At 32.0% G+C, this 24,082-nt stretch overlaps 4 protein-coding genes and 1 long non-coding RNA gene across 26 annotated transcripts; 3 read left to right on the forward strand and 2 right to left on the reverse strand.

Moving 5' to 3' along the window:
- Nucleotides 1-54: 54 nt before the first annotated feature.
- On the forward strand, nt 55-4,922 carry LOC118442159 (BTB/POZ domain-containing protein 10-like). Of its 11 annotated transcripts, none has more exons than XM_035867430.2 (9): nt 56-214; nt 376-660; nt 988-1,113; nt 1,978-2,094; nt 2,429-2,566; nt 2,648-2,919; nt 3,020-3,217; nt 3,301-3,787; nt 4,782-4,922. In XM_035867430.2, the coding sequence occupies exons 2-8, from the start codon at nt 548-550 to the stop codon at nt 3,765-3,767; spliced, it is 1,431 nt and encodes a 476-aa protein (XP_035723323.2). In that variant the 5' UTR covers nt 56-214; nt 376-547; the 3' UTR covers nt 3,768-3,787; nt 4,782-4,922. The 11 variants fall into 11 exon arrangements, with proteins under 11 accessions (XP_035723325.2, XP_035723323.2, XP_035723319.2 ...); XM_035867426.2 differs by lacking the exon at nt 4,782-4,922 and adding an exon at nt 4,094-4,202; XM_035867428.2 differs by lacking the exon at nt 4,782-4,922 and adding an exon at nt 4,094-4,202 and having other exon boundaries at nt 3,301-3,783.
- LOC118442167 (uncharacterized) lies at nt 3,912-5,602 on the reverse strand. Of its 2 annotated transcripts, none has more exons than XR_014983113.1 (4): nt 5,320-5,602; nt 5,136-5,245; nt 4,762-5,047; nt 3,912-4,193 (listed from the first exon to the last, which is right to left on the reverse strand). It is a non-coding gene; the product is annotated as an uncharacterized LOC118442167 (long non-coding RNA). The 2 variants fall into 2 exon arrangements; XR_004838326.2 differs by having other exon boundaries at nt 4,757-5,047.
- LOC118442156 (protein nervous wreck) lies at nt 5,114-12,131 on the forward strand. 5 transcript variants are annotated; one of them, XM_035867420.2, is made up of 23 exons: nt 5,114-5,253; nt 6,462-6,559; nt 6,664-6,709; nt 6,839-6,924; nt 7,000-7,144; nt 7,268-7,404; nt 7,492-7,555; nt 7,633-7,761; nt 7,847-7,969; nt 8,504-8,607; nt 8,691-8,835; nt 8,908-8,985; nt 9,166-9,217; nt 9,308-9,411; nt 9,486-9,639; nt 9,702-9,865; nt 9,938-10,256; nt 10,337-10,551; nt 10,635-10,734; nt 10,822-10,944; nt 11,047-11,078; nt 11,245-11,742; nt 11,833-12,131. In XM_035867420.2, exons 1-23 carry the CDS (start codon nt 5,233-5,235, stop codon nt 11,836-11,838), a joined length of 2,943 nt encoding a protein of 980 aa, XP_035723313.2. In that variant the 5' UTR covers nt 5,114-5,232; the 3' UTR covers nt 11,839-12,131. The 5 variants fall into 5 exon arrangements, with proteins under 5 accessions (XP_035723313.2, XP_035723312.2, XP_035723311.2 ...); XM_035867419.2 differs by having other exon boundaries at nt 9,489-9,639; nt 11,245-12,131; XM_035867418.2 differs by having other exon boundaries at nt 11,245-12,130.
- Nucleotides 12,132-12,256: 125 nt separating this feature from the next.
- LOC118442162 (3-hydroxyacyl-CoA dehydrogenase type-2-like) lies at nt 12,257-14,407 on the reverse strand. 4 transcript variants are annotated; one of them, XM_035867442.2, is made up of 4 exons: nt 14,250-14,407; nt 13,616-13,827; nt 13,089-13,253; nt 12,257-12,979 (listed from the first exon to the last, which is right to left on the reverse strand). In XM_035867442.2, the coding sequence occupies exons 2-4, from the start codon at nt 13,622-13,624 to the stop codon at nt 12,386-12,388; spliced, it is 768 nt and encodes a 255-aa protein (XP_035723335.1). In that variant the 5' UTR covers nt 13,625-13,827; nt 14,250-14,407; the 3' UTR covers nt 12,257-12,385. The 4 variants fall into 4 exon arrangements, with proteins under 4 accessions (XP_035723335.1, XP_035723336.1, XP_085518076.1 ...); XM_035867443.2 differs by lacking the exon at nt 14,250-14,407 and adding an exon at nt 14,127-14,231; XM_085661950.1 differs by lacking the exon at nt 14,250-14,407 and adding an exon at nt 13,978-14,004.
- Nucleotides 14,408-14,455: 48 nt separating this feature from the next.
- wnd (Mitogen-activated protein kinase kinase kinase 13 wallenda) lies at nt 14,456-23,985 on the forward strand. 4 transcript variants are annotated; one of them, XM_085661946.1, is made up of 13 exons: nt 14,457-14,854; nt 16,264-16,430; nt 17,747-18,018; nt 18,173-18,359; nt 18,531-18,722; nt 18,803-19,229; nt 19,311-19,537; nt 19,630-19,957; nt 20,144-20,547; nt 20,640-20,861; nt 20,949-21,144; nt 21,254-21,377; nt 21,493-23,982. In XM_085661946.1, exons 2-12 carry the CDS (start codon nt 16,291-16,293, stop codon nt 21,374-21,376), a joined length of 2,718 nt encoding a protein of 905 aa, XP_085518072.1. In that variant the 5' UTR covers nt 14,457-14,854; nt 16,264-16,290; the 3' UTR covers nt 21,377; nt 21,493-23,982. The 4 variants fall into 4 exon arrangements, with proteins under 4 accessions (XP_035723317.1, XP_085518072.1, XP_085518073.1 ...); XM_035867424.2 differs by having other exon boundaries at nt 14,456-14,854; nt 20,643-20,861; nt 21,254-23,985; XM_085661947.1 differs by lacking the exons at nt 14,457-14,854; nt 16,264-16,430 and adding an exon at nt 16,805-17,112 and having other exon boundaries at nt 21,254-23,979.
- The last annotated feature ends 97 nt before the right edge of the window (nt 23,986-24,082 follow it).

The following is a 24,082-nucleotide window of genomic DNA, read 5'->3' on the forward strand; positions in this document are numbered from 1 at the left end:
GATATGAAAGCTAATATATACCTTAACTAACCATTCGGTAGATGTCGTTATTTCCATTTCATATGTATGACAGAAGGAATTATTAAGTAGTGAATAGCCTGTGCCCTTTCTATAAAGAAAATATGAAATTATTTCGAGATATTTTCAATCAAGAAGATTTTTATTCGTATTGATATTATATTTATGAAACGGAATAATACCGTTTAATGCAGAGGTATTTCACCCCAATTAAAATGTTATATTTATTAATAAATAAAAAAAAAAGAAATTAGAATGAAAGAAAAAAATTTCAATCGGAACAACGAGCGATGACTAACGTCACATGTTTCATGTGGTGTCAGCGCCCATTTAAAGCGTCATTTTGTTTTTCAACAGATTTCGTTCGTCACGTTTAATGGAAAAATTGTCAACATCGAGAACGCCCTTTGCTCCTAGTGTTCACGCGCGAGATATCAGATAATGCAAATCGTTCGTTCTTAACCTTGGTCAAAAAAATTTGACCTGACTAAGCGGACAACCGTTGCACCGAACACGTTATCGTTGTGGAATGCAAGTTCGTATAAAAAGAAAAATTGAAGGCAACCATAAATTGTGTGGCTGGGAGGTTTATAAGTCGATGAGGTGGCTCTTAAAGAAGTGGTACTTGTCTACATTTAAATTGTGAGTAGTGTCTAATGTACATGTATATATATTATATAAATGCACTAATAATTTATTAGTCTTTTTGAGAATTTATTTTTGCTTTTATTTTTTAGCATTCTTTATTACTCGCTTTATATAAATCAAGAACTTTCTAGTAGAAAATAATCGTACGTATATATAAATATATATATATATATATATATATATATATATATATGTGTGTGTGTGTGTGTGTGTGTATGTATTTTATCAATGATTTAATTTTATTCTTTTTTCAGCTTATCACATTAATGTGTATTCTTTTGAAAAATCTTTAACTGATGATTTATGTTAGCTTCGTTACAGTTGGCCAAAAATGACAAATCCAGCAGAAAGATTAAATTATTCGCAAGATAGTAGTAGCGATACAGAAACTGATTATAAAGAGACAGATCCAAGAGGACAACAAAGATTATACCAAAATAGATTAAGGTAAAATATTCATCATCAAAATATGGAACATAGTGCTCTTTGCAAATTCAAAATATTGAGATATTTTATTATAATAATAATAATCCAATTTTCATATTATACTTTTATTTACAATCAATTCAATTATTATATAAAATATTTGAGATTTGAACACGCATACATATGTGTGCATGTATATGTATATATATATATATATATATATATATATATATATATACATATACATATACATATATGTGTGTGTGCGTGCGTGGTGTGTGTGTGCGTATATATATGTATATGTATGTGTACATATATATATATACTGATAATAGAAGTAGCCTATACTATCTCATTTCTTAAATGATAATATTTATAGACTTGTAGCATGCACATTTGGTACTTTAAACTTGTTACATGCATGTCTCACATTCTTTAAATTATGAACAAACTACTCATCAATATCTGATGTTGGATCAGTAGTAAATAACAGTACAATAAAACAATAATATGTGTAATTATGAGAATACATTCATGAATTTAGTCAAGCTTTCAAGAAAGACAGTAAACTAATTTTATGCAAAGATAAATTATATTACAATTTGTAACTCATTATTTTGATTAACGAAGAGATATTACTGTGTGAAGTTGCCTCATACAAAGCTTGTCTTTTAGATATACATTTTGTGCTGATACATTTCTCATTGGCATGATGTAGCCACCATTCACACCACATTCATATTTTCTTAGTTGAATTTTCTTTAAACGTGTTCACATCATCTTATTAAGAAACTTAAATTAGTTTAAAATCAGTCAGTAAATGTCACTCGATGCTTGTCATTGGTAGCAAACATTAGTAAGGAAATGTGGTTGTTTTGCATGTAGTTGTGGTGGTTCGTCCAAACCAAAACCTTGTCTGGTACAGAGGGATGGAAGCAACGATCGACACTGCCATTCTTATAATTCAGGCAGACATGGCACAAATATAAATCAATCAAGCAGGTAATGCACAGAGGTAAAATATAGAGATCATTGGTAGCGCTTGTTTTTTTAGAAATTCACTTCCTTATTGCTTCGTATTATTACATTAAAGAATATAGAAATCAGATATTTCTCTATTTCAATTTTTCATAGATCATACATCAACTATTTTTTCATTTTCATATAAGTAAAAACAGTCCACACCTTGTATTCTATAAGGTAGGTTTCTCTATTACTTTATTGTGTACCCAATGATGCTTTATATGTTTATTATCCTAATTTTTAGTTGCATCGGATTATTATTCCTCTTTTGTCTATAGAAACCGATTATAACATAATGTTCTTATTTCTGTAGACTCCGTTCTGGAGTTGGGCTTGGAAAGAGTCAACAAAACCAAAGTAGAGATATTATACCATGCAACAGTTCTGCTACAGAGGCTAGCATTCCACAAGGTAGCGATGAACGAATAACATTGATCGTCGATAATACGAGGTAAATTCAGAACTATGTTATATTTGTTTAATATAAATAAAGAAACGTACATGATATAACCGATATATAAATTCATTTTAGATTTATCATAGACCCAGCTTTATTTACTGCACGCCCCAATACAATGTTAGGACGAATGTTTAGTTCTGGTGTCGAATATGCTCAGCCAAATGAACGTGGAGAGTACAAAGTTGCCGATGGAATATCGGCTATGGTTTTTCAAGCTATTCTTGAATATTACAAAGGTGGAATAATACGTTGTCCTCCTACGGTTACCGTACAAGAATTACGCGAAGCTTGCGACTATCTTCTCGTTCCGTTTAATGCAAATACAGTAAAGTGTCAAAATTTAAGTAAGTTTATCGTTTTTAAACTATTGCAATAATTAATCAACATAAATAGAATATAGCCTTCTTGAATTGTTTTTTTGTTTTTCGAACTGCTTTATTATAGGAGGATTATTACACGAATTATCTAACGAAGGTGCACGCTGCCAATTCGAAAGGTTCTTAGAAGATCTGATGCTGCCTTTAATGGTAAATAGTGCACGTAGAGGCGATAGAGAATGTCACATCGTTGTCTTATTGGAAGATGATATAGTCGATTGGGACGAAGAATATCCACCGCAAATGGGAGAAGAATATTCGCAGAGTAAGTGTCGAATATTAAATTCGTAACGAAAAGTAATTTTAATACCGAGGAGCGTGTTATAATATTTTGTTTCTCTCGTCCAGCCGTCAATAGTACAGCTATGTACAGATTTTTCAAATACATCGAAAATAGAGACGTAGCTAAGCAAGTGATGAAAGAGCGTGGCTTGAAAAAGATACGTTTAGGAATCGAAGGTTATCCTACTTATAAAGAAAAAGTTAAGAAAAGGGCTGGTGGTCGTGCCGAAGTCATTTACAATTACGTTCAAAGGCCATTCATACACATGTCTTGGGAGAAGGAAGAAGCAAAAAGTCGTCACGTTGATTTCCAATGTTTAAAATCTAAATCAGTTACGAATCTCGCAGAAGCCACTGCCGATCCGGTATTAGACGCCGGAGGAAATCCAATAAATGCTCTTTTGCAAGCCGCAGAACCGGTGCCTCAACCAGAAGCGGCACTGCCAATGGGTTCCGATGGTGATGTTGAAGGCGGCATAGGGTTGCCTGCCGATCAAGACCTTGGACCTTTACCACCCGACGAGTTATCATGAGCCTCATTCGTTTTACGTATGTACGTTCTTTGAAAGTGAATATATATATATATGTATATATGTATATATATATATATATATATATATATATATATATATATATATGTATATGTATATATATAATACGAGGTATGTTTCTTATATGCAATATTGATTGTGTTATTCAAAATACATCGTGTCCTTTCGATTCGCATCGATATAAATTTTTCCCATTTTGTACTATTAATAAAGTTTACAATGCGATTTCTCAATAATCTTTTCTAATTCTTTGTATATATATTTTCTTTTTTTCTTTTTTTTCTTTCTTTTGCCATTTTATTCTTTAGGCTCTTAAGGTTCTTCTCAAGGATAAGAAATGTTATATTACACGACCATTCCAAGATCATTCCAAAGAAAACCAAAGTCCTTTCTTTCCAAATATCGAACCTAATTAAGGTGAGATTCTTTTAATATTATCATTAATCCTTTAATAAATCCTTATAACTTTGAAATCACACGTTCATATATGTCTATATTTTTTTTTAGGTTTTATTACATTTTTTCTTTGGCAACAAAATCAATTGTTGCTTAACATGTTAGTGTTTGATAAATGTTTCTTTTTTTTAAATACAAATTATACATTATATACTTAATCTACAGCAGAGATAGTATATGTCGGTATACTAATTATAACTTGGATTATTGTACCACACGTACTATATATGCTATACTATTTGTACCAAGTATAAATGAATAATTTATATTATCATTAATATCATTATTATATTAAACGTAAGTTATACCTAATATAGTATATACTTTAGTTTACACTTTATTAGTGTATACTTTAGTGTATACTTTAGTTATTTATACCATAATAAACTAAAACTAAACTATAACTATATTGTACAATATATACTGTACTATAACAAGTATATATAATTTATATTTTTTTAATACAAAAAAGAAGAACTTGTACCATATAAAGAATTAAAATAAGTTTTAATTACTTTACCAATTCCCTTCCTATCATAGGAATCTATCTTATCAATCGTCCTTGATACATTCTCCACTTCCGTTCGCCAAAAGAGTGAAGAAGTAAGGTCGGTAACCGTAGAGTATCGGTCGGTATTAAACATCATCTTGGAGGACCAACAACCCCAAAAGGAAAACCGGAAGTGAATCTGGTTCGACAAGCAGCCTCGGTGGCTATACGAAAACGTGCGGGAGGAGGTGAAATTTTCGAAGGTAGTGGAGCAACGAAGAAACGCAGGCGCTGATGCGATCAATAAATGGTCCTCCTACAGTCGAGGGCAAGAAATCAGTAGCGTACGAGTACGCGATCGCCTAGGGTGGGTGCGCGCAATTGTTGTAGGACGAGAGACTTACGAAAACAGTGGGCCACCACCTTCCGGTGCGTGCGGGCGGTGTGAAAAACGAGCTGCCAAGTAGTGAGGGTTGCAGACTAGGCGGCTCGTTCAGCAGCATGCAACCACCACCTAGAAAAGTAAGCTAGTTGATCAAAAATCCTATCTCATGTTTTATCTTCATTTATCTTTTTCTTTTTCCTTACTCTTCCTTTATATACAGCTATACATCTCTCTCTCTCTCTCTCTCTCTCTCGCTCTCTGCTTTTTAAAATCAACCTTCACCCTTATTACCATCGTCATACTCAATGAACTTTACCGGATTTCCCTACTTCTTGCGCATACTCAGCTTTCTATATCTTTCATAGTCACTTCCTTAGCCGATAAAACTTAACCGATATGTCTTAGTTATTTTTCTTTCTTTCTTTTCTTCTTTCTTTCTTTCTTTCTTTCTTTCTTTCTTTCTTTCTTTCTTTCTTACTCTCTTTCTCTCTTACCCTTTTTATCTCTCTGTATATCGATCTTCGACGTCACCGTACGCAAAAATCGACGTAAGCAGCGCCTCGACGGCACCACGATGAGAAAATCAATGCATGCTTCGGCGCACGTTTACGAATCTATGCCAAATGATCGTAGTTCCGTAGGTAATCGGGGCAAGGACCCGCGGATATGCTGTTATGAAATCAAACAGGATCAACCTGCGTGAAAGATGTTGCGTAAATGCTTGTATAGAAAAATATCAAAAACGTTCTTATTCTTCGATGCTTCCTCAATCCTTTAATTTCTGACCCACTTTGCATTATCATCCGTCATATTTGTCGATATTTCGATCTTTAATGATATCATCTAAGTACGAGTTTCGTGATTATTTCATTTTGATAAGATAACATTTAATAGATCGAGATATCTTAGGAATCGTAATAGAAAATTTATCGTTCTATTGGATCTAAGTTCTATCTATGTATGTCGAATCAGTTTTTAGCTACCAAGGACGAATCGTTTTATCGGAAAAGAATTCTGAAGCTTTCATAGAAAAAAGATGGAAAAAAATTATTAATATTAATAGAAAAGTTAAAGTTTTCTTTTTAATAAATTCATTATATTCTTTCATGTTTTTAAAAATAGACAAAACTTTTCCATATAATTTTTTACTCCAGAAACTTTTCTTACAATCTCAACTATTGTTCTTATTGCTAGTATGTAAGAATGTAAGAAGAATTAGGAAATCTAGTGCATCGTCGGTCGCGTTACGTAATCGGTATATATCCTACACTTATAGTTTCTTAACATGAAAAATTCAAACATCCGATGATAGTTTTTAAATTATCCCGATGTATTGATCTTCTAGGGAAATTATGCAAAATTTCTTAAGAATGTACACACAGAACAGGCTGCAAAATTGCAAGCAAAAAATCAACATGAGTGCGATTTGCTGGAAGATATTCGGTGAGTTCAATGGAAACGAAACTTGTTATTAAATAAAAAGACGTTTAAATATTATTACATAATTAGACAACATGTTAATTTGATCAATCAAAAACTTGTTTCAGTAATTTTACAATTAAAAAATCCGCGATCGAAAAGTCATATTCTGAGGTAAGTTTAAAAAGTATTTCGTTATGTCATGAAAAAAAAAAGAAAAAAAAAAAAAAGAAACAAATAAATTACGTTTCGAACGTGATCAAATGTTTTATGCGCGAATATATTATAATCAAAATATTTTAGGCATTACTCAAAATATCTTCCGCATATTTGAATAAAAAAATACCAAACATTCCGGATCTCAAGGTTGAAGGGGGAGATGAAAAATGGTATAGTATTCGAATGATCTAATACTCACGATTGCTACGGGAAATTAAATACGTGGGAAACATTATAAATTATAGGAATATGTGGAATGTATGGAGAACGGTACTTGAAGAGAACGAAAAACTCGCGAGAGCTCGTTTAGCAGCCGTTGAAGTTTTTCAACAACAAATTGCCGATGACGCAAAAAGTTTAAAAATGCACAAAATTCAAATTTCAAAAAAGGTACATTTTAATAAGGGTATATATATACCGAAAAATATGTGTATGTGTGTGTGTGCGCGCGCGCGCATAGTATACAATATTATTCGAGTAGACACGATCTTTTCTTTTTCATTTATCTTTTAGGCAATCGACCAATTATTGATAGTACAAAAAGAATTACAAGCCTGTGTACAAGATGTCGATAAAACGAAAAAATTGTACTTCGACGAGGAACACAGTGCTCATGATGTTCGAGATAAGGCGAAAGATATAGAAGAAAAGTATGTGTCTACAATTGTTTATTTATACGATATACTTCAATTTTTATTATTTATTGCATTTATTTATTATTATATTATATCACATAGATTAAAGAAAAAGAAGGGTTCCTTCTTTCAGTCAATAACGTCACTGCAAAAAAATAGTGCTAAGGTAACATTAAATTATTTGACCTGTCTGAAAATAATTTAAACAAATGATGTATTATACAAATTTGTATTATAAATTAGGTAAGCTCAAAACGCGATGCTTTGGAAGAAAAATCAACAGGAGCTCGTAATGATTATCTACTTAGTCTTGCTGCTGCCAATGCTCATCAGAATAGATATTTTGTAGTTGATTTACAATCTACTATGCAAGTAAGAATACATAATTTTTCTTCTTCTTCTTTATAGATATTTTTCCATTATTAGTACGTTGTTTTTATACAAATGAATTTTCTAGTATTTGGAACAAGGCGTTTACGATAAAGTAGCTGAATATCTAACTCTTATGGGTCGTACAGAACTTCTTACATGCCTGGCAACGCAAAATAGTTTTGGCAAAATTCGCGATCAAGCTCAACAGGTACGATTGATGTTACATACACTCACGTGTAATGTACGCGTGTGTGTATAATATCTTTGCAAGACCGAACTCGAGAAGTACATAACGAGAATTTTTTAAAAAGATTGATCTAATAAAGTACTCATCCAACATATTATTTCGAAAAGAGAAAGAAAAAGAGAGAGTGAGAAAGAGAAAGAGTAATTCGTTACACGTTTTTACTTTTCAATAAACAAGAAACCAAGAGTAGTTATTTTTTACTTTTTCGATAAAAATGAATCTATAAGTAGTGTTCATTATTTTTTCGCAGAAGATCTTGCTGCGTACGTACATGTACGTATGTCTATATATACACATATATGAATAAACTATGTATATACATGACTTACTAATTGCAGTTAAGTGTATGGTCTTACAGGGATATCCTGTTTAAGTTACATTTATGTACATTACCCATGTAATATTTGCAGTAAAGGATTTACATAGGTGTATGGGTATGATGTCGTTGAAAATTATGTTAAAAAGGATTTTAAATTAATATCGATTTTTTTATAGCTCACTAGGGAATATAATATACAATGCTGCTGCCTATATTATCCTGTATTAAAGCAGCACATACAATATGAATTTGAACCTTGCGATAGTGATCCGGTAGATAGGTTCGTATCATATTACTGAGATCAAATAAAATTCTTATGTAGATCATGATAATCAAATCAAAGTGGATTATTTTTTACAACAGGATAACTGCTGATCATGCTGCTGCTACTACTTTGGGTAAAGAAGCACGTCGCTGGTCGACGAGAATCGCTCGTGAAGTGGCTAGTATACGAGAAAATAATAGAAAATTACAAGTGCTTCAGCAGTTGAAGGAATCTGGACAGAAGGTAAAGAAATTTTTATTTATTATAACAACATAGATCTATAAAAAGACGTGTTAATTAAAATTTATTTTATAGACTGATCCTAGCGATCCGAACGGCCCTGATGTAGATACAAAAATGGATGAATTAAAACATAGTATTCGCCGAGCAGAGGTATTATTTAATATCACATAAAATTTCTCATTTTCTTATATATACATACATACACATATGTGTGTATGTGTGTTTGTGTGTATGTGTGTGTGTGTGTGTGTGTGTGTGTTTGTGTGTGTATGTATGTATATACATATACACACACATACATGTATATGTATATAAATTTTCGGTTGATAGACGGCGAAATTAAAAGCAGAGGCAAGAATAGAATGTCTTCGACATGGCGGAGGTCGGTTAAACAAAATAATTGTTGAGTAAATAATAGAAACAAAAAAAAATTCAAAATTAATTTAAAAATGTTATTTTTTTGTTCGTTTAGTGAACGTCGACGAATGGCTTCAAGAGGCTGAAACGTTGAGTGTCCAAGATATGCCAAGATCGGCCAGTTCTTTGTCAGTTAGAACTGATGCATCTGGCGCAGGGGTAATAATAAAGAATGTTGTAGTAAAAACGAATCATAATAGAACCGTTCTGTCTTACACAAAAATACTTTTAAGCAGGAGCATCCTTCTTCGGAGTCGTTCTACGATAGTGATGGCGATGGTGGTAGCGATTTAACAACAGTAGAAAGACCTGGTACTCGTAATGCACCACAACAAGAGGAAGAGGTTCAAGAAGAAAGACAAAGACACGACAGTGAAGAGGTCGATGGTAGGTATCCGTCATTATGAACTCTGTAGAAAATAAAGAAATAATGTCTTACCATGTTCCAGCTTTACTCGAGCAAGAGAAACAACGGATAGAGCAATTAACTGCTGGTTGGGACGATCCAATGTCTGTTGATTGGATAAACGAAGAGAAAGATGAACAAGTAGAAACGCAAGAACCTGCTCCTGTTCAACAAATATACAAATGCACGGCATTATATTCGTATACGGTGAATAAGACATTTTGTAATAATCCTTTTTTAGTTAATTCTTTTTACTTAGAGAATCGATCCTCTCGTTAGGCACAAAATCCAGACGAGTTGTCGATCGTCGAGAGCGAACAACTCGATGTTGTTGGCGAAGGCGATGGAGATGGTTGGTTGAGGGCACGAAATTATCGCGGAGAAGAAGGTTACGTACCACAGAATTATTTGGACGTTGAGAGAGAACCGGATACGTCTGGCCTTTCTTCTCAAGGGCCTAGCCTCGTCCAACAAATATCCTTCTCTTCTGTGGATTATACTTTAGACGATCACGATGCCGTTGATCCTGATGCTAATTTACAGCCCGCTATAGAACAGGAAGGCGAACAAGAGGCGATAATGCAAAATCATATAAGTGGTAAGTTATTGTAAAAAGAAATATGTCGTTTTAATTTTCATACGAATAGATGCGTTATGTAATGATCGAATTAATTATAGATATCGATCAATATTGTATCGCTCTTTACGATTACGATGCTACGTGCGAAGAAGAACTTAGTTTCCTCGAAGGTGATATCGTTAAAGTACTTAGAAAAGAACCGCATGATGTTGATGATGGTTGGTGGGAAGGAGAATTACGAGGATGCCGCGGATTATTCCCGTCTCTTGTTGTCGAACCATGTGCTCCCGATGGTTCACCTTTGACTCCTCAGGTTTGAAAATCGATATCTCAACAAACGTATAAATGAACGAATATATCTTTGATGAAAGAATTTTAACAATTTTCTTAATTTAGGAGGATATGACACCACCGAGTTCTGCTCCACCTGTCTTTACACCGCCCGAAGTGCCGGAATTCTTGCTGGATCAGGAAGCCGCACAATTTATTTCAAATGGTAAACATTTCTCTCTTTTTCTTTTACCTTTTATAAATACCGCGATAAGAAAAAATGATAAAATACTTTCAATATCATTTAATTCAGAGATTTCCGATGCTAAAAGCGAAGAAGAACAAAGTGGTTTTGTGATAAATTTAACAAGGGGTCAAAAGGAACATTACGGCTCGCAATTTGAAGAGGAGAAATCCGAGCCACCTGGAATAATCGGTAAGAGATCATTGTTAATGGATCTATAAAATCACATATTCTTATATTTAAGAAAACTTATATAAAAAGACAATATGATTTATTCGATTCTTACTATCCTAGTTGTGGAAGCATTCGAAGATATGGAAGATAAGGTAAAGATACTCGCTTTAACGAGCATATGAATAAAATTGATTCAAATGTAGGAAATTCTGCGAAAATAGCTGTATAATATTTTTAATTTATTGTTGAACGTTAACGACGAACTTTTTTTTCTGTTTTTTTTGTTTCGCTTCTCCTTTTTTTTTCTTTTTTAAACAGACTACTGCTGGCGAAAAGGAAGAACAATTGTCGGAAAATGTAACGGACGATACTGCAGAAAATGTGAAAGACGACTTTGGACTGGGTGTCGCACAAATTGTTATTACAGCAGCTACTCCAATGGAAGAAGTTGAACATACGTTTCCAGGAGTAAATGAAAATACGGATGATACGGTCAAATCAACGGAAAGTTCTGAAGCAGATTTACCGTCAAGCGTTACCACAGATATGAACGAAAGCGACTGCAAGGAAGCTACTGTCATTATGAACGAACACGATGAACAAGAAGTTACAGAAGTTGCAGAGGATATTGAAGAGAAATCAATGGTAGATGACTTGCCAACAGATTCGGCGCCATTTCCATTGAGTAGTAGCTCTGGTAGCGAAGCAGACTCAACGTCCGGCCCAAGTACAGCAGATAACTCTCAGTCAATTCCGTCACGAGGCACCGTAATAGATGCACAGGAAGCAGAAGAGATTGCTATTATACTTGAAAAGGTAGTTTGTGGTGGGAGGGCAAGTATTCCTGACGAATTACAACCTGACCAATTAGAAAAGCTTCAAAATTTAAAAGAATCGAATGCCTAGGAATGACTATACCTCGGAGATACCGATTATCCTGCCTTAACAAATAAATGGGCTCTTCCAAAAAATCATCAGAACAAGTTCCAGCATTTGTTGGAGTTTTGGAAATCTCCCGAGGTTATTGGGAAAAAAGACTAATGAATTAACCAAACAACCAAAGATTTTTATGTTAATACAACGTACACAACTCTTTTGCTAGGCAACACTCTAGTAACATATATAAATCAAGAAGTTGCGACTTTTGCAATTTGCGAGGCATTTATGTACAGTTGTAAGGTAACAAAAAGAATTGTCGATATCTGTAATAGAAAATCTTTTGGTGGTTCATGTACATTTTAAGAGAATATAATGGTGTTGCATGTATAAGAGACAATTGTTTTATTTAACATGTTCATATATGTGTATATATATATATATACATACATACATACATACATACATACATACATAAATATATATGTACGTATATATCATAAAAAAATTATTACAGTAGCCCTATTCAATGTGCATCGTTTATCTATAAAGAGCATGTGTTTAGATACAAAGATCCTTAGACTTAAGCTGGCATTCTGAGACCACCATCCAACCTTATTGTTTCTCCATTTAAAAGTGGATTTTCGATTATATGTTGTGCCAGTTGTGCATATTCATCAGGTTCACCTAATCTTTGAGGAAAAACTATCATTTTGCATAAAACGCTACGTACTTTCTCCGGTAAAGTTGATAGTAATGGTGTATTAAATAATCCAGGTGCAATAGTAACAATACGTATACCCTGTTTACATAAATCACGCGCGATTGGTAAAGTCATTCCAACGATAGCACCTTTACTAGCAGAATACGCTGCTTGTCCCATTTGTCCTTCGTATGCTGCCACACTTGCTGTATTAATTACAACACCACGCTCACCATTTTCGTTAGGTGTATTTTCACCGATAAGGCCAACGGCTAATCTTATCACATTAAAAGTTCCAATCGTATTCACTTTAATTACGTTCTCGAAATCATAATATTCGTGTGGTTTATTTTTATTAAAATTATATGTCTTATAAGCGATTGCTACTCCTGCTGCATTTACAACTGCAGTTAACTTGCCAAACTTTTCCTTGGTTATATTTAGAGCATTCTTTACATCTTCTTCCGAAGTGACCTACAAAAATATACGTCTCGTATATAAAATTAATATATGAAAATTATATTATGTAAATGCTATAATTAAATAGAGCTTTAATAAATGCAAGATTAACTTGTAATCTTACATCGGTTGGTACAAACACAGCCTGATTTTTCAACTGATCGGCAAATTCTTGTCCTTTCGAACTAGGAAGATCTACAATTGTAACTTTTGCACCTTCTTTGACAAATCTTTGTACAGTTCCGCGACCAAGACCAGAGGCTCCACCGGTTATTAATGCTACCGTATTCTGAAATGTTTTTTAATTTGATATATTTATTCAATTACCTTATTAGAAACTATTACATTCTAATATATAATTATAGAATCTAATCTATATGTCTATTTGTTACAGCTGTTGTATACTTTGTATAATCTTTGGTGCAACAAACTTGGTGCTAAAACAAATATTTTATGGTAATACGTTTTATACAATTATGTGTCTTTATTAAAATATGTACATAAATGTGCAGAAAAATATACTTTAAAATAAAAATAATGTTTAATGCTCTGTATTCTGTTGTCATTTTAAACGTACACCGTATAATTTGAAGTTAACTATAATAATCTTAATTGCTATCAATTGTTAACAATAATTCCCAAAATAATTACCTTAAGCATTGTAGACGTTTAAGCCAAATTAAGATAAATTCTAAACGAACTACACTCAAATACGAATAAAATGGGAGAGAGAGAGAGTAAATTGATTAGGTTCAAAATACTAATGAATCGAATAATTGTAAGATATGAACATTGACCCGTATGTCGTGTTTGCGTAGTAGTACGGTTTTCAACTTCTCATAACCCCACAACAGATGCGTGGCCTATAATAAAAAAAATAATCTGTATAAATCAATTAAACTTAACGTACAGGAAAAAGAAAATGTATGCTACATAATATCAAGAAGAGAACAAAATAATTATTTTTCTTAAATCTTTGAAGAGAATTTAAAAAGAAAAATGAAAAGTTTAACTTGAAAAATCATGATTGAAAGAACGTAATCCGGTGTTCATCATTAAGTGTTTTCTTTTCAAATATATTAGCTTTTTTCTCTTCTTGATAAATATAACATTGTTTAACGATAACAAATATATTTTTGAATAAAAAAGAAAAAGAACGAACAAACGATTAACACATCATAGAAATTTTTATATGGACATAATTAGATTTGAAAATAAATGATCAAATAAATAACAACAAATTCAAAATGTTTACATAAGTTGTAAATCGCAAAAGGAAACTTACCACGTTAATGATGAAGTTTTAATTAACCAATCAGTAAGAGCGATGGATTAAAGCCTATTCCATCTCACTAAAAACAGTACTTGTATCTTTTTCGTATCGATATAAAGTGCATTTCGTAATACTCCGAACAACTTTGCAACAAAGAGTGTAATTACGAATCGTACGTGGCGCACCCTAGCGTCGAAAGGAGGCAAAATAATAGCGCCATTTTGTTCAGTACCCGTTGGACGCGTATGTGTCGCGCTTCGTCGTCGTGTAGATTTACATGGCGCGTGTCTTTAATGACTGTCAACAGAAATAATAATAATTTTTGCTATTCGGTCACAGTTGCGATACGGTCGTGAGTGGGTAGTGTTGTTTCAGAATGAAGGGGATATATTCGATAATAGGTGTGTTCTTTGTGTAGTATAGCAAAGGTGAGAAGAACTCGAGAAAATTTCAACAGAGAGAAGGATAAAAGGAGAAGGACTACGAATGTCTGGACGATCCTAACAGAAAAAGAAATGGATCGCAAAAACGTCTATCATTGGGACGTTGAAAGAAAAGCGATCTTCAGAATGATTCATGAAAAATTATCATCTCGGGAAGAAGCACTCTTCGTGCAGGTAAAGAAAAAGGGATTGGGCATTAAACTCGTCGAATCGATAAAGCGTCCGTCACACGCACGGAACACTTGCGCGTGTAGCAGCGCGCGCGTACCCGCTTGCGCTCTCACTCCTTCGACGCGTTCCCCTTTCTTTTTTTTTCTTTCTCCGTCTCTCTTTCTCTCCCTCTCTGTTTTTTTTTCTTTTTTTGTCCTCCCACGAGACCGCTGATTCGTCCGTCGTAAGTCGCTCGGTAGCCGGAAGGGGTCGATGCCATGCGATGCCTATGTTTTTTATTCCTCGAATACGACATGGCCAGGTTACGTATCGAACGTACTATGACGCTTTTTATTTTCCATGCGTTTACACTATCTTTTAATTGAGCCCAAATTTCATCTCTTTTTTCTTTTTTTCTTCCTGTTTATTAACACCATCGTCCATTTTCTTTCCTTTCCTTTTATTATTATTACTATTATTATTATCACTATTATTATTATTATTATTATTATTATTATTATTACTATTACTATTATTATTATTATTATTATTATTGTTATTGTTATTATTATTATTATTATTATTATTATTATTATTATTATTATCGCTGTTCTTTCTATTTTCATATTCATTCGATTTAAATTCATTTTTATAATCAACGTTCTTCAACTTGTTTACAAATATTATTATGAATGACAATAAAAAGATATGCACTTTTAAATTAACTCAGTCGATTGTTCGTAGTTTGTTATTGTTAGTTTTACAGTTGATTAGATCGGTATCTCATAGATCGAAATTCAAGGCTGATGTTGAAATGGCCGCGACGTTACAAAGAAAGGAAAAGTTTAAAACTCGAAAATTTTATGAAGATTTTTAACGATTAATATTATTTTTTTTTATCGCCTGTCCTATTTTATTGTAACTAAAGTCAAATCGTTAAGTAATAAGATGTCCATGATGTTATATATCGTAGTAATAATAAGTTCTTAGGGTTGGATTCGATGATGTTGAATATTACGAAGTAGGCTTCGCATTGCGATCACCGGCTTTATCGAGTGATTTCAATGCACGGATGTAGAACAGAATTATGATACATTGCATTCTTGGATAGGAATAAGTTTCGTTCTTCGTGATAACAGCCGATTATTTATTAAAGAAATATTACGATTACGAACAATGTACAAGTCCAAAGTATTTATGAATTATATCATATTAGATAAATTATAGATGCATATGTATAAAATAATGTAAATATTATAATCATTGAAAGTTACAATTCATAATAAATAATATATATTAAAAGGAAAAAATGTTAAGAAATCTCTGTTATACATTTTCATTCTTTAAAATGTATTTGATTAATATGAATAACCACTTGAATTATCTTATTATAGCCTTTTTTTTTTGTTTATCATTCCTCTATTCCTTTTCAGGATTAGAATATCAATTCGCAGACAATAATGCGTACTCCTGCTGAAGCCGAAAAGATATCCCAACCTGAGATGTTTAATCTTGAGTCTCAGGAACCAGTCACTTCATCCGAAGTGAGCCAAGTCATCTTATCCACTTCTCATCCAGAGGCACACATATTTACGAATAGGTGTGAAAAATACATTACACTTTAATGTTAATATAAGATGAAGAAAATAATTTGATAAAGAGTAGCTTGTTATTTCTAATTTGTAATAATTAATTAAGCTTACATATAAATTTCTTTCTCTTTTCTATGATCTTATTTATATCTTATCTATATATGATATCATTTAATATTATTTTCAAAATTATTATAAATATACAAATTGATATGCGTGATGAAATGTAGATATATATATATATATATATATATACCTACGTTGTGTTAGATGAAATTTGTTTTTGAAAATTTGTGCGTTTAAACCGAATGAAGAGTCACATGTTTTATTGTAAATCAAACTTAATTGAGTGAGAGAGAGAAAGAGAGAGAGAGAGAAAGAGAATGAACGTTAGCCCTCTGTCGGCAGATTGTATCAGTTTATCTCGCGCTTCGGTATGTTTGTGTGTATGGCGTTTATCTTGTATTACTTTGTACATATTTTCTCGGCCCGAATCTACTTCCTTTTGTCAAGTGCGTGAAAAAATAGATCGTAAGGTGTTGTTTTTATCCGGCGTACGAAACGTTGGCCTTTTGATGCATGTATCACGAATAGCACAATGGTTCTCGCGCGGTTTTTTTCCAAGAAAGTGCAAGTACAGCCTGATGTAGTCGTCGCCGTCGATATACCAAAGAACGTTGATACAAAGAGGTGAGCTCGAAAATAAATTTAATAGGGTTGGATGAGCTCTTAGTAAACAATTCCTCTTTGATACGTGATTAAAAATGAAACGATAGAATTGTAATGATATATTTTACAAATCGACGATCGTCGAACAAAATGAACGTCGTCGACGTTTCACGAATAACCTACACATACAAAATAGTAGATCGATCAGATAAGGACGGTACAAAATCTACCGTATCGTTTGATCTGTCAAGAAAGTTCGATGTTTTTTTTATCTTTTTCGGTTCTCTTATCTAAATGAAATTATCCTTATAACGTGATTAAAATGTCTCTTGTCATTATACAATGACGATTCATTTATAATGCAGCATTATTAATGACTGTTATTCGTTGTATTGCAAGAGTCGTCTCGTGCACGAGTACACAGCTCGTGCACGCGATGCGTACGACGTCACAAAACGTGACGTGCATACGTGAGCATGTATGGAGCGGTAGGTAGAATCTGAAGTCTTTTAGAATTCTATGAACTATGCTAGTGGGTAGAAATTCTTTTTAATCGAAAGGGAACAATAACATTCTTTGTCACATGCGTTTGAAATAATATGATATGGTATATATTTGACAAAATAACTAGAAATAATTTATGATTATGCTTTAGCATGCTATGCATTCAGGAAGAGTTAGGTCAACTAAGTGGAATCGCAGGAGGACCAATTATTAATGATACGCAAGTTCAAATACACAATAGCAATCAAACGAATTCGGACAGCAACAGTAATTGTAGCGAGTTTGCAACCAAATGTACCTCAGGATCTGTTAGTTTAGACGCTCAAAGATCGAGCTGGGTCGAAGGAATATTAGGATGTATGCGACCTGTATGGACTATGCTATCAAAGGCTGCTGTCAATGAAAAGATCAAAGGACATCAAAGTGAGCATCATTTTTATGTCTCTGTTATGCGTGTATATGACCGCGAAATATCACAATTTATGATGACTGGCATTGCATATGAATGGACATATTATGTAGTAATGTATACAAACGCATATAATACAAATGATATAAATTATATATTTTATTATAGCTGATGATTGGGAAATACCATTTGAATCTATTAGCGAACTTAAATGGTTGGGTTCTGGAGCTCAGGGAGCAGTTTTTAGCGGTAAATTGAACAAAGAGGTAGTAGCTGTTAAAAAAGTAAGGGAACCACGAGAGACTGATATACGGCATTTACGAAAATTAAATCATCCGAATATAGTACAATTTAAGTAAGCTGATTGATTAAAAAGAAATATATATATATATATATATATATATATATATTTATATATATATATACATTTGTTATATCTTAAAACTTTTTATATATAAAAGTTTTTATAGGAATATTTGAAATAAGATTCTCTTATATCTATTCTAATGCGTCGTAATATTTCTAGGGGAGTATGTACACAAGCACCATGCTATTGTATAATTATGGAGTTTTGCCCATATGGACCTTTATATGATTTATTAAGAGCTGGAGAGCCAGTTCCACCTTCCAGATTGGTATCTTGGTCGAAACAAATTGCAGCAGGGATGGCTTATCTTCATTCACATAAAATTATACATAGAGATCTCAAAAGTCCAAAGTAAGCGTTTCGTATTAAATTCTATTTATAATGTTCCTTCATATCAATATATTTTTATAATACTATTTTGTGTTACAAAGTGTTCTAATAGGTCAAGGTGAGGTCGTGAAAATCAGTGATTTTGGTACTAGCAGAGAATGGAATGAGATTAGTACCAGAATGAGTTTTGCTGGAACTGTTGCATGGATGGCTCCAGAAATAATTAGAAATGAACCTTGTTCTGAAAAAGTTGATATATGGTCTTACGGCGTTGTACTTTGGGAATTATTAAGCGGAGAAATACCTTACAAAGATGTTGATTCTTCTGCTATTATTTGGGGCGTAGGAAACAATTCTCTTCATTTGCCCATTCCAGCGAGTTGCCCGGAAGGATACAGATTACTTGTAAAACAGTGTTGGTCAGCTAAACCTCGTAACAGACCTTCCTTTAAACATATTGAAATTCATCTTGGAATTGCAGCTGTGGAAGTGCTCTGTACAAAATCTGATGAATATTTTAAATCTCAAGTAAGATTAACTTTATAATTAATATTTATAGATTCAATTTCAATCAAATTAAATCAAATAATATGATAATTTTAATTGCAGCAATCTTGGAAAAAAGAAATAAGAGTTCATATGAAACAGATGCAATCAAATAGCTCTAGTAGTCCTCGATTCGAGGCCGATTTAATTAGACGAAGGGAAGATGAATTAAGGCACGCTCAGGATATAAGGGAACATTATGAACGTAAACTTGAACGTACTAATAATCTTTATTTGGAATTAAGCGCTGTATTACTGCAACTGGAACAGCGTGAACGAGACGTGATAAAGTAAGATATATTTATTGACAATTTTTACATTGAGAAACAATTCACGTTAAACCATTCAAACGTTTTTCTTTTCCTTTATGTTATATTTGTAGAAGAGAACAACAATCGGGATATAAGCAATGTAAAAAACGTCTTGTACATCCACTTCTGAAAGCACAGGAAAGATTATATCGCAGAAGAAATCCTACAATACAGTTCTCAACCTCTTCAACTCCTACTACACCGTCGTCTCCTGTTGATTATCCATTAAGCCCTGCTAAAGCAACCACTTTTACACAGTTGAACGAAGCGAATCAACCAGAAACTGTATTAGCATCGAATAATAATAATTTTAAGCAATGGAAATATAGACATCGAAGAGTTGGATCTGGTTGTGGTGCAAACTGTAGTCCAAGATCGAGTCCTCATCGTGAGAGAAAGGTAGACACAATTTTATGGGGTTGGGGGAGTATTATTTATATACTTAATATTTACATACTTATAATGCATTCATAAATGTCTTATTAATTTGAAGTAATTCTGTTATATTAAAAAAAAAAAAAAAAAAAAAAAATATGTAGAGTGCCTCATAATATAGGAATAGTGAAGGCGTACCATTTATTCCAGAGCAACGAAATAATGGCGAGACTGGTTGACAATCAGACTCAAACAGACTTAATGGATATAAGTGGAAACGTTGTGAATTCCATTAAAAATTCAATGAATTCTTCAATGACAGAAAAATCTTTAATAGATGGTATCGATAAACAGTCTATGGCCGAACAATCTATAGAATATTTCAATGGGAATCCAATTTTGTCTGAAACTCATTGTAAAATGCAGTCTAGTTCTTGTTCTAGTCCAGACCATGAGCATGAAAATAATACGAATGGAAATGAACGATTAGCAGACTGCAGTGACGATGATAATCTTGAGACTCTCGGTAGAAAAGTGACGGAAATTATAAATGCTAATCGTCTTATTTCACCTATGGATAATGGAAATTGTGATGAAGTAATAAAATCACATAGGTATTAACAACTTTTAATCTTAGATATTATCTGTGATTTTATTATATTATTTCATAAGCAGAAGTCAATAAAATAAATGTTTTGTTTTGTAGCAGGGCTAAAGATGAGCCTACGAAACTGCCAGCGAACTATTGTTCCGTCGCGAGTACATTAAATATATCACAAGAACAGTCTGAGAATAGAGTAAGGTCTTGTTCGGAATTTGTAAATACTCTATGCGATCGTGAAGAGGATGATGCTTGCGAGGAAAGTTGGTCTGATGAAGAAGGAGAAGACCCAAATTATACTTATAGTTATACTCTTAGACGTAGAAGGTACGTTCATTTTTAAAATAAATTATATCCAAATGGGAAAGTCCGTGTGATCTTAAAGTCAATAGAAATGTGTATCTACATTTTCAGTGTTGCAAGAAGGCCAATTGGTCCAGGTTGTAGATTAAGAAGATTTAAACAAGCAACCGTTAGAATAGAAGGAGTATTGGCCTCTGACGAGGAGAATACTTCAGAATATTCACATCCTCCGTCCAGTCAATCCTCTACATTAGAAAGTAATCCTGACGTTCAAAGGGTCCTTCGCAATATTCATCATTCACAAAAGGTAAATTTAAAGATAAATATAAACGACTATACTTTACATGGTCAATTGAAAATTATAAATTTAAGTCATTTTACATTTAATGTATTCATATCGTTTAACAATTATTTAGAGAAAAGGAATACATGATGGATCGGATTCTTCAAGTCAATCGGAAACGGATGAAGTCAGTGAGATTACTATTGCATCTCAACCAAACAATGCTAACATAATAAGGTTGAAAAGTAATATATAGAGTTCGTATTAGTATCATTTTTACATCTCATTTAAGAATGATTTCCAATATATAATGTCACCTGCAATATTGGTCATTTAAGTAATCATATTTCATCTATTCTTATTTTTTTACAGCTTATATTACGTATTCCAGATGCTTGTCTATTTCAGGGTATATATTTCTTAGATTGTATCGGCCATGCATAATTTCTAAGTAAAACAAAATCTATATAATTTCATATATATCTATAGATTATACAAATAAGATCGTAATAAATAGAAATAACAAATATGCATACAAATATATAAAATAATATCAGGACAGGAATTTGAATTTTTATTAAGTTTTACCATGTTTGTTAAATTTTACAATTTTGAAAAAAATCAATACATTTATTCAATTCGTTCAATTCTTTTTCTACAATCGATAATTCAAATCATCAAAGCTATGAGGGTGTATTTATTTAGCAATTGAATATTGAGACATCTTTTTTATATCATAGATATAGATCATATATAGAAAATTATGTATTTAGTGCATCAGGTTGAACGCATTAACAATGTATACATTATGATTTATTATTGATGATTTACTATCAGTAAATCATCAATTCGTCAATTCATCTTGTTCCATGCAAGATCATTTCATTTCTTTATGATTATTTCCTTTATTTATAGTTCCTTTGTGTTGTATAACGTAAAATTGTACCTTTGTAAACGACGTGGAAATAATTTTTTGACATAAGTTCAACTGATATAAAGATACAATTATAAAAGTAGCTTTTCTTCTAGTATACCAAATAAACATTGTCTTTGGTAAGTCATAATCAGTAATGGTACAATGCGATAAGACTTTGGATTATATATCCTGTACAAATATCTGAGTGCATTAACAAATTGATCATTCCAGTAATTTGTATGATGGGTTTAACAAATTTATTTTGTATAAACTATTTAGAACAATATCACAATTTCATTATGAATAGCATGCGAAAGAAGTAGATTAAATAATAGTATGTTGCAAACGTTTTGCATAGGAGCAGAGGTTTCACATTAAAACGGATAATGAAAGTATTTTTCACGAATAACGAAGAGAAAAACAAATGTTAACGATAATTAGGTAATTAACGTGACACGAGTACTGATGGCCATTTGTATAAAGCGCGTCAATTTATATAAATTCGAAAAGATAGTTGCTATATATATATATATAGAGATATATGAAATATAGTCTTTCAAAATAATTCCTGAAACATAATATGGCATCTAATAGAATTTTGATTATTCGAAATATTACATTTAAGTGTATAAACAAATTGAAAAGAACTTATAATAAAGTATTATTATTAATTTAATTAAAATATTCGTATATTTTCAATTTTTTAAAAATAATGATTGAAAAAATGATTTCCTTTATAAATGCAATATTATGATAAAGTTGAGTATTGTCATTGAATTTGATTATCCGAAAAAATGCTTCATTTAAAAGAAATCAATCCCGTAGTAGTTTCGGATAATCGAGGTTCTAAATATATGTTCTTACATGATTCTAAATTTAAAGAAACACCAATATAAAATGGAAAAAAAGAGATAAATATAAAAAGAGAGAATAAATAAGAGCTGATAAAAGCAATATATATGTACAATTGTCATTAGAGATATAACGCGCGGGTGACATATTCAATATTAGATATATATATATACGCACACAAATACACACACACACATACACATACACATTGTACTTAATTGTTTATACTCATTCTGTTTCCCAAAGCAGATAATTCATGCATTTTTCCTAATTTTTAGTCATTAGATCATCGTTAGAACGAAATGATTCTTATATATATATATATATATATATAATATATATATATGTATATATATATAAAGTATTGAAATCCGTCATTTTAGTCTAGCTTACCATTTAAATAAATCATTTTATATAGAAAAATATAAAAGTCATAAAATCTGAGTTCAGAAACAAATTTTGATGATAGCGTTTAATTGTATTCTGACGATATACTCATTCTGTCAAATTACAAGCAATGAAATTATTACGCAGCTCTCTTATGCGCGTCTGACTGTAAAATATAGTTTACTCTATATTTTACAACGTAATATTTCGCATCCATCTATTGTACCTGCTTTGAAACTCAGATTGCCTTAATGACAATTATTATATGTCTGTAAATATGGACAATACAATGTAGATTTAAAAGAATAGTACTTTAAAATAATAGGCAATGTATTGATGTGCTCAATTGATTAAGATGATTTATAAAGTGTGTAGAGGTATACTTTGTATAAGAATTATATATGTTGTATTCAACATATTTATGCTGATACCTACACACATGTGAGTGTGTACATTATCCCTTTCCATGCATTGGCAGCTAATTTGATTAAGTCTATTATTCTTTGATAATAGAAAAATGCTACACAAAAATTAATGTTATGTATAATAAAGTTCATTAATACGGCCTAACATGCGTGACTTTGTGATTTAATTACTATTTTATTAAACTAACATTAATTTAAACATTTTTAAGTATATCATTATATGGTACATATACATTATACGTATTAACTTAGAACATTATATATCCAATATTACTATAAGAATATTGCAAAAAGTACCTGAGAAACGAAAGGATTTTTTTTTTATATCTATATAAAAAATACAACGGTAGTTTGTATTTTGCAATTAACAATTCTCCTAAAC

Source organism: Vespa mandarinia, chromosome 16 (assembly GCF_050613455.1).
Source record: "Vespa mandarinia isolate Hongniang chromosome 16, ASM5061345v1, whole genome shotgun sequence".
NCBI classification, from domain to species: Eukaryota; Metazoa; Arthropoda; class Insecta; order Hymenoptera; family Vespidae; genus Vespa; species Vespa mandarinia.

Coding starts and splice junctions, on each gene's coding strand:
- wnd (XM_085661946.1), top strand. CDS start 16,291: ATGCGTACTCCTGCTGAAGCCGAAAAGATATCCCAACCTGAGATGTTT. Junction 19,958..20,143: donor GTCCTCATCGTGAGAGAAAG/GTAGACACAATT, acceptor CATTTATTCCAG/AGCAACGAAATAATGGCGAG. Junction 21,145..21,253: donor ATATTCATCATTCACAAAAG/GTAAATTTAAAG, acceptor ACAATTATTTAG/AGAAAAGGAATACATGATGG.
- LOC118442162 (XM_035867442.2), bottom strand. Junction 12,980..13,088: donor CTGTGTTTGTACCAACCGAT/GTAAGATTACAA, acceptor ATATTTTTGTAG/GTCACTTCGGAAGAAGATGT.
- LOC118442159 (XM_035867430.2), top strand. CDS start 548: ATGCAAGTTCGTATAAAAAGAAAAATTGAAGGCAACCATAAATTGTGT. Junction 2,095..2,428: donor AATATAAATCAATCAAGCAG/GTAATGCACAGA, acceptor TTATTTCTGTAG/ACTCCGTTCTGGAGTTGGGC. Junction 2,567..2,647: donor TTGATCGTCGATAATACGAG/GTAAATTCAGAA, acceptor AATTCATTTTAG/ATTTATCATAGACCCAGCTT.
- LOC118442156 (XM_035867418.2), top strand. CDS start 5,233: ATGCAACCACCACCTAGAAAA. Junction 7,405..7,491: donor GCGAAAGATATAGAAGAAAA/GTATGTGTCTAC, acceptor TATATCACATAG/ATTAAAGAAAAAGAAGGGTT. Junction 9,218..9,307: donor ATGTCTTCGACATGGCGGAG/GTCGGTTAAACA, acceptor TTGTTCGTTTAG/TGAACGTCGACGAATGGCTT.